The sequence below is a fragment of the Cetorhinus maximus genome, chromosome 1 (assembly GCF_964194155.1).
Source record: "Cetorhinus maximus chromosome 1, sCetMax3.hap1.1, whole genome shotgun sequence".
NCBI lineage: Eukaryota > Metazoa > Chordata > Chondrichthyes > Lamniformes > Cetorhinidae > Cetorhinus > Cetorhinus maximus.
In genome coordinates, this window is record NC_135879.1 from 2169101 (window position 1) to 2183018 (window position 13918).

At 45.4% G+C, this 13918-nt stretch overlaps 1 protein-coding gene across 3 annotated transcripts in view; it reads left to right on the forward strand.

Annotated features, from left to right (window-relative positions):
• LOC144694479 (protein phosphatase 3 catalytic subunit alpha) overlaps positions 1–13918 on the forward strand; it is a 324803-nt gene that overhangs the window by 212594 nt on the left and 98291 nt on the right. For all 3 annotated transcript variants that reach the window (XM_078564995.1, XM_078565086.1, XM_078565169.1), the window contains one exon: positions 3154–3293. In XM_078564995.1, the coding sequence (XP_078421121.1) occupies positions 3154–3293 (140 nt within the window). The remainder of the gene's footprint in view (positions 1–3153; positions 3294–13918) is intronic.

Sequence of the window (13918 nt, forward strand, 5' to 3'; positions counted from 1 at the left end):
AAATAATGTAAGTTCCCAGAGCGGCACGCTCCATGTGAGAAGCTGGGGGTTGCCATAGCAAATGGGTCTCAACTCTTCTGTGTATTGCTCGTGTTGAGTGGATAGAGAGAAACTATTTCCTCTGCTGGGGGTGCCCAGAACAAGGGGGCAGAATTTTAAAATTAGAGCCAGGTTATTCAGAGTGATGTCAGGAAGCACATCTTCACACAAAGGGTGGGGGGTTGAAATCTGGAACACTCGCCCCCAAAAGATGTTGAAGCTGGAGGTCAATTGGAAATGTTAAAACGGAGATTGATAAACTTGTACTGGGTAGGAGATCGAGGACTCTGGACCCAAGGAGGGTAGATGGAATTCAGATACAGATCAGCCATTAACCAGTTGAATGGTGTAGCAGGCTACTCCTGTTCCCATGTTCCTATATATTCTGTCTGGTCAGCTTGTGTTTTATACCATATTTGTTTCTAGTCTTGGTTTTGTAGGGTTGTTCAGAGATCACCATACTTTTTTTATTCTTCCATGGGATGCGGGTGTCACTGGCTAGCCCAGCATTTATTGCCCATCCCTAATTGCCCCTTGAGAAGGTGGTGGTGAGCTGCCTTCTTGAACCGCTGCAGTCCATATAGTGTAGGTACATTGGTAATGTACCAATGTAGGCACAGCGCTGTTAGGGATGGAGTTCCAGGATTTTGACCCAGCGACAGTGAAGGAACGGCCGATATATTTCCAAGTCAGGATGGTGAGTGACTTGGAGGGGACCTCATAGGTGGTGGTATTCCCATCTATCTGCTGCACTTGTCCTTCGAGGTGGTAGAGGTCCTGGGTTTGGAAGGTCATAATTTTATCTTTGAATCAATGTAAATGTTCAGAAGCAGAAGGAAACTACCATGACTCATAACTTAATTTTAAAAGCTGTCCCACTTGATGCCAATAAGAAGAAAGACTTTATTTCTCTAATGTCCTTCACAACCCCATGACATCCCAAAGTACTTCATAACCAATGAAGTACTTCTGAAGTGTAGTCACTGTTTTAATGTAGGAACTGCAGCAAGCCAATTTCCACACAGCAAGATCCCACAAACAACAATAAGATCATGGCCAGATAATCTATTTCTTCAGCTTCTGGCTTTGAACAGTCCGACTGCATAGGTCTCTGTTTCTGTAGTGGGATTTAATTTATCTGGAGAGGTCAGTTTTCTCCAGGACAGGTCATGGGTCAGTCATGATGTTTGGCATCTCCTCAGTTTAACAAGAGCAGTTGTCTGTAATTGGGATTAAATCGTACCGGCTGCAATGCGAGTATAATCATCATGTTCCATCCCCTCTCTCCAACCAAAAGGCCAACCCCCAACATTTGGTGCTTTGCCAATCCCTGAAGCGCTTCACTTTTTAACTTTGCTGAGAGCTGCTAATGCTTTTGCATTCGAAAGAAATACTTGCATTTCTATAGTGCCTTTCACAGCCTCGGGATGTCCCAAAGTGCTTCACAGCCAATGAAAGGCTTTTCGAAGTGCAGTCAACTTGAAAATGTAGGAAACGTGACAGCCAATTTGCCTTCAGCACAATCCCACAAACAGCACTGCAAGAATTACCAGATCGTTGGTTTTGGTGATATTGTTTGAAGGATAAATATTGACCCCCGGGGCACTAGGCAAAACTCCCCAGCTCTTCCTCAGATTAATCCTGAGAGATCTTTTTGTGATCGCCTGTGAGGATGGACAGGATCTCATCGGAGAGATGGCACTTTCCACAGGGCAGCTCTCCCTCAGTCCTGCACTGGGAGTGTCAGCCTGAATTTTTGTGCTCAAGTCTCAGGAGTGGGATCTGAACCCATAACCTTCTGACTTGGAGGTGAGAGTACTACCCACTGATCCAGTGGCTGATGGTAATGGTACAGGTTTTAGTTGCATTGCCTGAACCAGATGTTTTGAGAGACCAAACCATTCAATACAAATACTTTTCTAAATAAGGATTTGATTGTCTCAAAAATTGTTGGAAGTTATTTAAAAGCAAAATACTGCGGGTGCTGGAAATCTGAAGTAGAAACAGGAAACTCTGGAAATACTCAGCAGGTCTGGCGGCATCTGTAGAGAGAGAGAGAAACAGGGTTAATGTTTCAGACTGATCACCTTTCATCAAAATTAGTTTAATTTTGTTTGTTCTTTGTTTTGTTTTTGCTGGAGAGGGGCCTCTCTCAAAAATGTTGGGGGAAAGATATTCAAGACAGCTAAGTTCCATGGACCAGGCCAGAAACCTAATTTTTGCCCCATGCCTTTTTAATAACAGTTTGCATTTGTATAGCACCTTTACATAGGCACTTTGCAAGAGGGTTGTCAAACAAAATTTGACACAGAGTCACAAAAGGAGATGTTAGGGCAATGACCAACAACTTGGTCAAAGTGGTGAATTTTAAGAAGCGTCTTAAAGGAGGAGAGAGAGTTGGAGAGGTGTAGGGCGGGAATTCCAGAGCTTAGGGTCCAGGCAACTGAAGGCATGGCTGCTGATTGTAAAACGATTAAAATTGGGGATGCTCGAGAGGCCAAAATTGGAGGAGCCCAGAGATCTCATTACCTATTCAGCTCTTGATGTATTATACAGATTCATTGAAATGCGTTACACGATGTATTGGCTGGGATTCTCTCCACTTTAACTGATGGAAGAAGTGCTGCTAATACAAATTCTTCTAGGAGTTTAAAGGGAAATTGTCTTTGGCGCCTCAATTAAAAATTTGGAATGATCTTCTATCCTCACCTTCTGCAATGAGTGCCGGACACTGGTTCCTGTGCTATAATGCTGATGTGTTTCAAGGCATGGGGAAGATATTTTGTGTGGCTTTTCCTTAAGCCTGTTTTATTCTGAACATTCTCTTAATGGGGAAGAAATTGCACAAATGTTGTGGCTTCTCTTCAGTGTGCTGAGTTTCTACCAGCTGTGACACTTGCTTCTTAGTGCAGGGAATAGTGCTGATGGTGCCATTAAAGTTTCTCGCTGCTAATGCTGCAACATTAAGATGCATTTCATTTGAAAGAGGCAGTGACAGCTTTAAAAGATTGAAATGCTGCTGCGTGTTTACACAATGGCTCCTATAACTGCTGCTGTCGTTTCTCAACGTCATTTTGCTCCATGTTTTTAATTTGTATTTCCTTTTCTTTGTAGTTAGATAGATTCAAAGAGCCCCCTGCTTATGGACCCATGTGTGACCTGTTGTGGTCAGACCCACTAGAAGACTTTGGAAATGAGAAGTCTCAGGAACATTTCACTCACAATACGGTCAGAGGCTGTTCATACTTCTACAGGTAAGAGGATTGTTTCCACCCTGTTCTTCCAAATCCTTATTGTTGAATGTTGGACCACATACTGTTGCCCCACATCTGGAGTACTGTGCAGTTCTAAGCACCATACTTCAGGGAGGAAGGATACATTGGCCTTGGCAGGAACACAGGCCAGTGTTAATGTTTTGTTAATTGTTAAGTTTAAGGTGGTGGGTGTTGATTGAGTAAGTATCTTTAAGCACACATTAAAAGGGACTCCCCTATAAGGGGTTTCAGTTAGTTAATTAGTTTATATTTGTTTATTTGTCTTAAAGAGGTGTATAAAAAGGGACTACTTCCAGGCTGCCTGTAACTTTTGCAGCTCTGAGCAGCCTGTGTTCCACATCAATGCAGGATGTGTGAGGTTACAGCCCCTGTTGTATTATCCAAGGGGCTGCTGCTCAACCTTCGGTTGCACTTGGGCCCCATGTTCCTGATCTTTCACCACCTGGTGTGGAGCGGAGTGGGCCGGGTGGAGGACCCGCCCCAATTCTGGCCTCCGCGCCCCCCCCCCCCCCCCCCCCCCCCCCCAATCACTTGGCCCCCACCTTTGGGAATTGTAGCTTCTACCATTTAGGTCCTAAACTTTGAAATGTTCTCCTTAACCCTCTGTCCCTCTGCCTTTCTTCCTTAAAACCTGCCACTTTGACTAAGCTTTTAGTCAAACCACCTCCTCGGAGTTCCTCCTTTAGCTCGATGTCAGTTTATTTTTGATTTCACTGCTATGAGGCGCCTGGGGACAATTTCCTTGTGTTGAAGCTTCTGGATAAATACAAGTTGTACTTACTTCAAATTATGTTATTTTGCTTCAAAAATGACCGAATTAGAAAGAGTGAAAACTGTATAGGTATTTTGTGATATTTTACAACAGTGCTGTTGAGGGGGTTGTTGTGAAACAAGTGGAGGAAGGAAAAGCTTTAGGAGACACGTTGAATCTATAAAAATCTGGAGGGAATTAAAAATAACGCATCCAAATTCTTTGTCATGCCCAAAGAGCAGAAGGACGGTTCGATCAAAATGTATAACGACTTCATGAAAAATGTCTGTAAATGTAATTTCCTTTGAGAATTCAATTTTTAAAAAAAACATTGAAGCAAAGCTGTCAGTCATAAACTGGACATAAAGATCCTAAGCATTTCATTTTGCGGGGGGCGGTTTGGGGTGGAGGGCCAGCACGTGGCTGTGGTAATGTTCACTGACCTGCTGAGTGAGAAAATCTAGTGGCGATTCCAGTGGGAACCAATCATACCTGAGAATATGAAATAGCCACGTTGAGGAAATTTTACCATCAAGGTTGCAACTGTCCAAGAAGCCACACCAGCATTAAAGCGGTTAAGGTTGATAGCCAGGGTACTTTTTGATATCATCGTTTAGCACCCTTGCAAACTAACACTCATCCCCAACTTTCCTGTGCTCTCTAGAGTCCTAGAATATGTTGGCACCTCCCAAATGCATAGGATTGTATAGAATATACGGCATAGAAACAGGCCATTCAGCCCAACCAGTCCATGCTGGTGTTTATGCTCCGTTCGAATCCCCTCCCATCGTTCCTCATCTAAATCTATCATCGTAACCCCTCTATTCTCTCCTTCCTCATATCCTTGTCCAGCTTCCCCTTAACTGTATCTACACTATTCACTTCAGTTGCTCCCTGTGGTAACGAGTTCCACATTCTCATCTCTCTCTGGGTAAAGAAGTTTATTTTGAATTTCTGATTGGGGGCTGTCTTATATTGATGGCCTCTGGCTATGCTCTTCCCCACCAAAGGAAACTGTAGTAATTATGGTTTGGTTAAATGTTGGGCTGTACCTTTAAGAATAATCCTGTGATGTAAGATCACATGACCTGTGTAAACCAATGTGTTAGCAGCGCAGACTACTTCCTCAGTCAGTGTAGAGATAGAGATGGAGTTGAAAGCACACAAGTAGTTGCTGCTGGCTGTATTGTAAATAAGTCTAATGTTTCCACTTGGAAAGTTGTCTGCAGATCAACTCTATTACAAACAGGCGACAGGGCGACACTACCAACAAACTGGCGACGGGGATAAATCAAGATAAATTGGAATTGGTACTGTACTTCGTCCAGCGATTGTATCAATGTCTGTTTAAAATAACAGAAGGTATATTCATCCAAAATGCCACAATTTGGTAGAGTTGATCCCTTTGAGCCAGCCACAGACAATTGGTCTCAGTGTATAAAACGCCTCGCACTCCGCTTTCAAGCGAACTAAATCCATGGGGGAAGAGAAGAGCCAAGCGATCCTCTTGAGTACTTGTAGGAGCAAAAGCTACAGTTTGATTCAAAGTTTGACGGCACCTAGTGTCCCAGATTCGAAGAATTTCGGAGAATTGGTGGACCTCATGAAGGGACATTTTCAACCCAAGCCCTCAGTCACGATGCAGCGGTTCCAGTTCAGTTTGCGAAACAGAGCCCTGGGTGAGACATTTGCTCGCTACGTGGCAAGTTTGAAGTAACTAATGGAACATTGTGAGTTCAGTGAGACTCTGAACGACATGCTCAGAGATCGTTTAGTGTGTGGTGTGAAAGGAGACACTATTCAGGGAAGATTGCTGGCTGAAGTGAATCTGGATTTCAAGAAGGCGTTAGAAATAGCGCTGGCGATGGAAGGTGCAGTAAGAGATTCAAGTAAGCAATACAAGGGGTACAAAATGGCGCCGCACTACAAATTGGGTGGGAACAGTCAGCCGAAAGTGGCGCGATAAACCCGAGACTCGGCCGCGAAGCGGGAAACAGTCTCCGCTAACCGAAAAATAAGAAGAAATAATTTAGCAGCTAAATTGAAGAATAACTTGAATCGATGCAGAACAATCAGTCTTCTGGCAATTGGCTGTTTAAAGAAGTAGAATGTTACTTTTGTCACAGAAGTGGATATATAATGAGACAGAGCAAAGAGAGACTTAAATAGGCTCACAAACAACAGAAGAAGCCCAATGAAATCTGCAGTGTAGACGAGCCTGAAACAACAAATCCTGACATTTATTCATTGTTTAACATGAAAGTTGGGAAGACAGAGTCAATATTTGTTCCAGTACAAGTGAGTGGTAAACCAGTAAAAATGTTAGTAGACATGGCAGCTTCCACCACTGTAATTGAAGAACACACTTTCAGATATTTAAATAATGGTGAACATCAGTTAAATTTGGAACAAACATCTGCCAAGCTGAAAATATACACAGGCGAAGAAATCCAAGTAAAAGGTGTCAGCAGAGTAACTCCATTATAGAAACCAATCAGCACAGCTACCAGTGATGCTATTGCGAGGCGGAGGACTAAGTCTTCTAGGGTGAGACTGGTTAAGGGAAATCAACCTTGAGCGGCCAGCGAGATTTCAAAAGGAAGCTGGAAGAGTTCCTGTCTTGCAAAAGGAACAAGGCAAAGTATGGCAGAAAGAGCCTGGAGAGTCCAAGGACTGCAACAGGATGAAAAAGGAGTGTGTAAGGACTCAACAACCTGAAGAAATGCAGTCTATCTCAAACAAAAACATAATGACTACATTCCTCCCCCCTTAATGTTGCTGTACGTATTGTATTTACAAGTATATTTATCTCATGACATTATAATATTTACACAGATTGTGACCTTACAGGATAATTCTTAAAGATACAGTCCAACATTTAACAAAACCATAATTACTACAGAAACATCCTCTTTGAATCCACAAAGCCTTTTAGAATTGCGGCAAATGTATGCACGTTCTACCCAGAACTCCATGTTTGACACCCTCCTCTCAGGTTTCTGCCCCATCACAATAAAGAAATGGCTCTTATCAAATTGACAGATAACATTCTATGTAACTATGACTCACCTGCATTCTTAGACATGGTTGTTCTCGGTATTCTCTTCCAACACCACACCCAGCTGTTTGGGATAGTACATGCTGGTTCCGTTCTTATCCATCTAATCGTAGACAGAGTATCACTTGCTATGGCATCGTTTTATTTCCGCAGCATTATGTCTGGCATTCCCCCAAGGATCCACCCTTGGCCTCTCCTGTTTTAAATATAAATACTGCCCCTCAGCAACATGGTGTGAAGGCACAGTGTTAGTTTTCACATGTACGCTGAATCAGAATGTATCAGAATGCTTATCCGACATCCTGTGCTCGATGAGCAGAAATTTCCTCCAATTAATTATTGGGATGACTGAAGCCATTGTTTTCAGTCCCTGCTCCGTTCCTGAGCTGCTGACTCGACCCCTCTCCCTGGTCGCGTTTGAGGCTGAACCAGACTGTTTGCAGCCTTGGTGTCATATTGGACCCAGAGATGAACTTCTGGCCGTGTATCTGCACCATCACTAAGACCACCTATTTCCATCTCTGTAACGTAGGCCTACTCTCTTCCTGCCTCAGCTCATTCCTGGCCAACCTCCCACATGCCACCCACAATAAACTTAATGGACCCTAGATCTGTGAAGCTATCAGCAACCTCCAGTGCCACATTGTCAATGCTGATGGATGGTGGTGGTGGTATGGCAACATCCTGGACCATGCCATGTGTCTTCCTGATGCTGATGGTCAAATCAAACTCTATACAAGCATGAGAGAGTCTGTCCATTTGCCACTGAAGGTTGTTCCTCAGCACAATCGCCAGCAATTTGTCCCTTGATGCTGAAATCAACACCCGCATCACAAAAGCTGCAGATGTTATGTCCAAGCTGATTGAGAGAGTGTGGGACAACAGCAACCTGATTGAGAACACCAAACTGTGAGTCTACCAAGCCTGTATCCTCAGTATACTCCTCTACAATGCTGAGGCCTGGGCAATATATGCCAGGCAGGAGAAAAGGCTGAACAGTTCCCACCATCGCTGTCTCAGATGTATCCTCAGCATCTCTGGGTAGGACAAGGTCATCAACTCAGAGGACCTGGAGGGTGCTAATCCCCTCAGCATACACTCATTGCTCAGCCAATGGTGTCTGTGCTGGCTTCGCAACATTCATCGGACAGATGACAGCCGTTTAACCAAAGGCCTTCGGTACAGTGAACTGACCACTGGGTCACAACCCCCTAGGCATCCATACCTCCACTTCAAGGAAACCTGCAGGCCAGATATGAACATGGCAGACATTGACACTGACAACTAGAGACAGCCGTTGACGGCCATGACCTCTGGAACTGACTGTCTGGGAGGGCATTGGAAGAGGTGAGCAGAAATGAAAAGCTGAGCTGACCGAGGAGAGGGCTGAGAGAAAACAGAGGCCAGTGAATTGTGCACCTTCTCAGCCCCACTGTCTTCCTCTGGCGAATGTGGCAGAGATCTCCAGGCCAGAGTGGAGCTCCTGAGCCACAGCAGGCGATTCTCAACTCCGAATTGACCACCACGGTGCAAACCATTGTCTAATGAGACGGGGTGGGGGGGGCTGCAACAGCAAACTTAATGTCTTCCAAAATTCTGCCGTGTCCTAACTCACACAAAGCACCATTCACCCATCAAATGTGTGCTCTGTGGTCTACATTGTTCCAAGCTAAACAGCATCTCAATTTTAAAATTCTCATCCTTGCTTTCAAATCGCTCCTTCGCCTCGCCCCCTCCCTATCCCTGTAACCTCCCCTAGCCCTAGAGCCCTCTAATATCCCTCTGTGTTCCTCTGGTTCAGGCCTTTTGTACATCCTTGATTTTAATTGCCCCAACATTGGTGGCTGTGACTTCAGCTGTCAAGGCCCTAAGTTGTGGAATTCCCTCCCTAACCCTCTCCTTATCCCTATCTCTGTTTCCTCCTTTAAGACACTCTTCAGAACCTACCTGTTTGACCAAATCTTTGCTTATCTGACCTAATATCCCTGTCTGTGGATCGGTGTCGGATTTTATTTGATAATGCCTTGCGATATTTTATTAAAGGCACTATATATAAATTCAGGGTGCTATTGATATTAGCACCAGGCCATTACAGATTTAGAATCCCCCCTACATCCCTGCAGGCTGGCTCTATTGAGTCCTCTTTGAGGATACGATTGATTTTGACACCCATGTGTTTGTATTCAGTGTGTTGTATTTAATTTAGAATGTGAGGCGATCAAGGATTGAACATAATCAGCGTAGGCAGAATCCTGAAAATGTCAGCACTTGATTGCGAGAGAAAGGGCTGCCCTGTGCGAGTAGTGACTAACATGTGTACGACCCACACACCTACATTAGCCTTTGTGAGGCGTTCCACCATGTCTGCTTCAAAAAAAAAACGCAAAAAGTAAATCTTTGCCACAAGACTTAAAGAATGATTCAGTCTGGAGCTTTGTCACGAAACATCACCAGTAATGAACTCCGCCAAAAATGTCTCAGGCCTGATTTTAGAAAGTTGATGAGTGCTGCTGTTTTAGCAGAATAACCTTTGTAATTCAGTCTCTGCAGTGATTGATGCCACTGAAGATATACAGGTGTCACACCAAGGCACGTTCATGATCACAAACTCTCTCCGTCTCATTCATACCATTACCGGGGAACCAACAGCAAGGTTATTGTAACGTGGTTATGGTTCATGTACTTGTTCACATTGAGAATAAGGAACCTTCAGCAAATTAAACTGCAATGCTGTCCACCACACGAAATAATCCTGTAGATCAGCATCCTAAGGATGTGTGATGTTACACCGCGTATGTCCTGAGAAACTCACCCTGCACTGGGGGTTAGAACTCCGAGGCACAAATCTCAAGTAGTTTGCTGGCTCTATCTTCTTCCGAAGCCTGATCTTTTTGCCAAGTTCTGCCGAATGGTCAGATTCCTGTTGTCACCACCTTGAAGACTGGCAACAATATGAAACTCTCTGCAGTTGGTGTTCAGCAATCCTGAGGGGACTTGACAGGGTGGATACTGATTCTTGACTGACAAGGGAGTCAAAGGGTATAGAGGGTAGGCAGGATAGTGGAGTTGAGGTCACAGCCAGATCAGCCATGATCTTATCAAATGGCAGAGCAGGCTTAAGGGGCTGAATGGCCTAATTGTAATGTTCATATGTATGATTGTATGCTCACAGCAACCAAGGTAAGTTTCTCACTGCTACCTATAGTGTTGGAATCTCCATTGCAACACCTCTACCAATCAGAGTCCACTTGCCAACCATTCCGCATTGTCTTGACATACAGTATAAATTGTTGTTTTCTTCCTTATATTGGAATTCTTGTGAACTGTCCTGATGAGTGCAAGACGAAAAGCTTCGACATCTCTCTTTTTTCAGCAATACTCGAGTTCTGTGCTACCAAACAATTATTTGTTTTATAATCATGTCAATATGGCAAGGGTTTAGAATGGTTATTCAGTGATAGAGAGAAACTATTCCCATTGGTGGAAGGGTTGAGAACCAGAGGATGTGCACCTCAGGTGATCAGCAAAAGAACCAAAGGGGCTGAATGGCCTCCTTCACTGCTGTGACGAATATATGATCCTCGGGGCCTGCTTGTGTTAAAAGGTTTGGCTAAGAATTGCCATTTCTGATTGAATTCTGGTTCTGTGGGGAGGAATCACTAAAGGTTGCCTCGTGGATTCAGACACTATTAGGCCGTGTATCATCCTCTTAACAGACCACCTGGATCTTAAAACATGCAAATTGTAACTTGAAAGAAATTGGATGACCTGCTCTCTCCGACTGGAATTGCAACTGGGCATTAATAAAAAATTATAAAGGAAGAAAGATTTCGATTATTACGGCACCTTTGATAACGTTAGGACATCTGAAAGTACTTTCCAACCAATGTTGAAATTCTGAAGCCCAGTGACTGTTGTAAGAAATGTGACAGATAATTTACACACAGCAAGATCCCACATAAAACAATGTGATAATGACCAAATAATCTGTTTGCAGTGATGTTGGTTGAGGATAGATTTTGCATAGGACACCAGGGAAAACGGCTCTACTCTTGTTCAAAGTAGTTTTGTGGGATATTTTACTTCCACCTGAGAGAACAGACAGGGCCTTGGTTTCATGTCACATCTGAAAGACGGCGCATTCAACAGTGCAGCACTCCCTCAGTACCTACCTCCGACAGTGCAGCACTCCCTCAGTACTGACCCTCTGACAGTGCAGCACTCCCTCAGTACTGACCCTCCAACACTGCAGCACTCCCTCAGTACTGACCCTCCAACAGTGCAGCACTCCCTCAGTACTGACTCTCTAACAGTGCAGCACTCCCTCAGTACTGACCCTCTGACAGTGCAGCACTCCCTCAGTACTGACTCTCTAACAGTGCAGCACTCCCTCAGTACTGACCCTCTGACAGTGCAGCACTCCCTCAGTACTGACCCTCTGGCAGTGCAGCACTCCCTCAGTACTGACCCTCCGACAGTGCAGCACTCCCTCAGTACTGACCCTCCAACTGTGCAGCTCTCCCTCAGTACTGACCCTCTGACAGTGCAGCACTCCCTCAGTACTGACCCTCCAACTGTGCAGCTCTCCCTCAGTACTGACCCTCTGACAGTGCGGTGCTCCATCAGTACTGACCTCCAACAGTGTGGCGCTCCCTCAGTACTCACCCTACAACAGTGCACCACTCCCTCAGTACTGACCCTCTGACAGTGCAGCACTCCCTCAGTATTGACACGCCGACAGTGTGGCACTCCCTCAGCACTGGTCCTCTGTCAGTGTGGCACTCCCTCAGCACTGGCCCTCCAATAGTGCAGCACTCCCTCAGTACTGACCCTCCGACAGTGCGGCGCTTCTTCAGTACTGGATCTCTGACAGCACAACACTCCCCTCAGTCCTGAACGTCCAACAGTGCGGCACTCCCTCAGTACTGAACCTCTGACAGTGCGGCACTCCCTCAGTACTGACCCTCTGACAGTGCGGCACTCCCTCAGTACTGAAGCTCTGACAGTGCGGCACTCCCTCAGTACTGAACCTCTGACAGTGCGGCACTCCCTCAGTACTGAACCTCTGACAGTGCGGCACTCCCTCAGTACTGAACCTCTGACAGTGCGGCACTCCCTCAGTACTGAATCTCTGACAGTGCAGCAATCCCTTGGCACTGACCCTCCGACAGTGCGGCACTCCTTCAGTACTGAACCTCTGACAGGGCGGCACTCCCTCAGTACTGAACCTCTGACAGGGCGGCACTCCCTCAGTACTGAACCTCTGACAGGGCGGCACTCCCTCAGTACTGAACCTCTGACAGGGCGGCACTCCCTCAGTACTGAACCTCTGACAGTGCGGCACTCCCTCAGTACTGACCCTCTGACAGGGCGGCACTCCCTCAGTACTGAACCTCTGACAGTGCAGCACTCCCTCAGTACTGAACCTCTGACAGGGCGGCACTCCCTCAGTACTGAACCTCTGACAGGGCGGCACTCCCTCAGTACTGACCCTCTGACAGGGCGGCACTCCCTCAGTACTGATCCTCTGACAGGGCGGCACTCCCTCAGTACTGAACCTCTGACAGGGCGGCACTCCCTCAGTACTGCACTGGGAGTGTCAGCCTAGATTTTACACTCGGGTTGCTGGATTGGGATTAGAATTCACAACCAGTGGGCTCAGGAAAGCGAGTGCTACCTGCTGAGAGATATCTAACATCTACTGTGTTAGAGATCTTCCCATGTGTCAATGTTCAGAGGGAGATATAAAGGAGAACATTTCAAAATAGAAATATGGAGCCATAGAAAAGTTACGGCACTGAAAGAGGGCATTCGGTCCATCGTATCTGTAGCATCCAAATTAAAGAAATAACAGAAAACTAGCCGCCCATTCTAACCTCACCTTCCAGCACTCAGTCTGTAGCCTTGCAGGTTCCAGCATTTCAGGTGCAGATCCAGGTGCTTTTTAAATGAGTTGAGGGTTTCTGCCTCCACCACCAAACCAAGCAGTGAATTCCAAACACCCACCACCCTCTGGGTGAAGAAGTTTTTCCTCAGGTCACCTCTAATCCTTCTACCAATCACCTGATATCTGTGCCCCCTGGTAATAGACCTCTCCACTAGGGGAAACAGAGCATCCCTGCCTACTCTATCTCAGCTCCTCATGATCTTGTGCACCTCAATCAGGTCACCCCTCAGCTTCCTCAGTTTCAAGGAAAACAATCCCAGCCTATCCAATCTTACCTCCTAGCTGCAATTTTCAAGCCCTGGCAACATTCTTGTAAATCTCCTCTGTACTCTCGCCAGAGCAAATATGTCCATCCTGTAATGCGGTGACCAGAACTGCGCACAAAGTTCCAGCTATGACCTAACTAGCGTTTTATACAGTTCAAGCATTACATCCTTGCTTTTGTATTCAATACCTCGTCCAATAAAGGAAAGCATTCCATATAAGCAAAAAACTGCGGATGCTGGAAATCCAAAACAAAAACAAAAATACCTGCAAAAACTCAGCAGGTCTGGCAGCATCTGCGGAGAGGAACACAGTTAACGTTTCGAGTCTGAATGACCCTTCAACAGAACTAAGTAAAAATAGAAGAGAGGTGAAATGTAAGCTATATAACTCCACCCCCCCCTTAAACTAGCTTATATTTCACCTCTCTTCTATTTTTACTTAGTTCTGTTGAAGGGTTATTTGGACTCGAAACGTTAACTGTGTTCCTCTCCGCAGATGCTGCCAGACCTGCTGAGTTTTTCCAGGTATTTTTGTTTTTGTAAAGCATTCCATATGCTTTCTTTCCCACCTTATCCACCTGT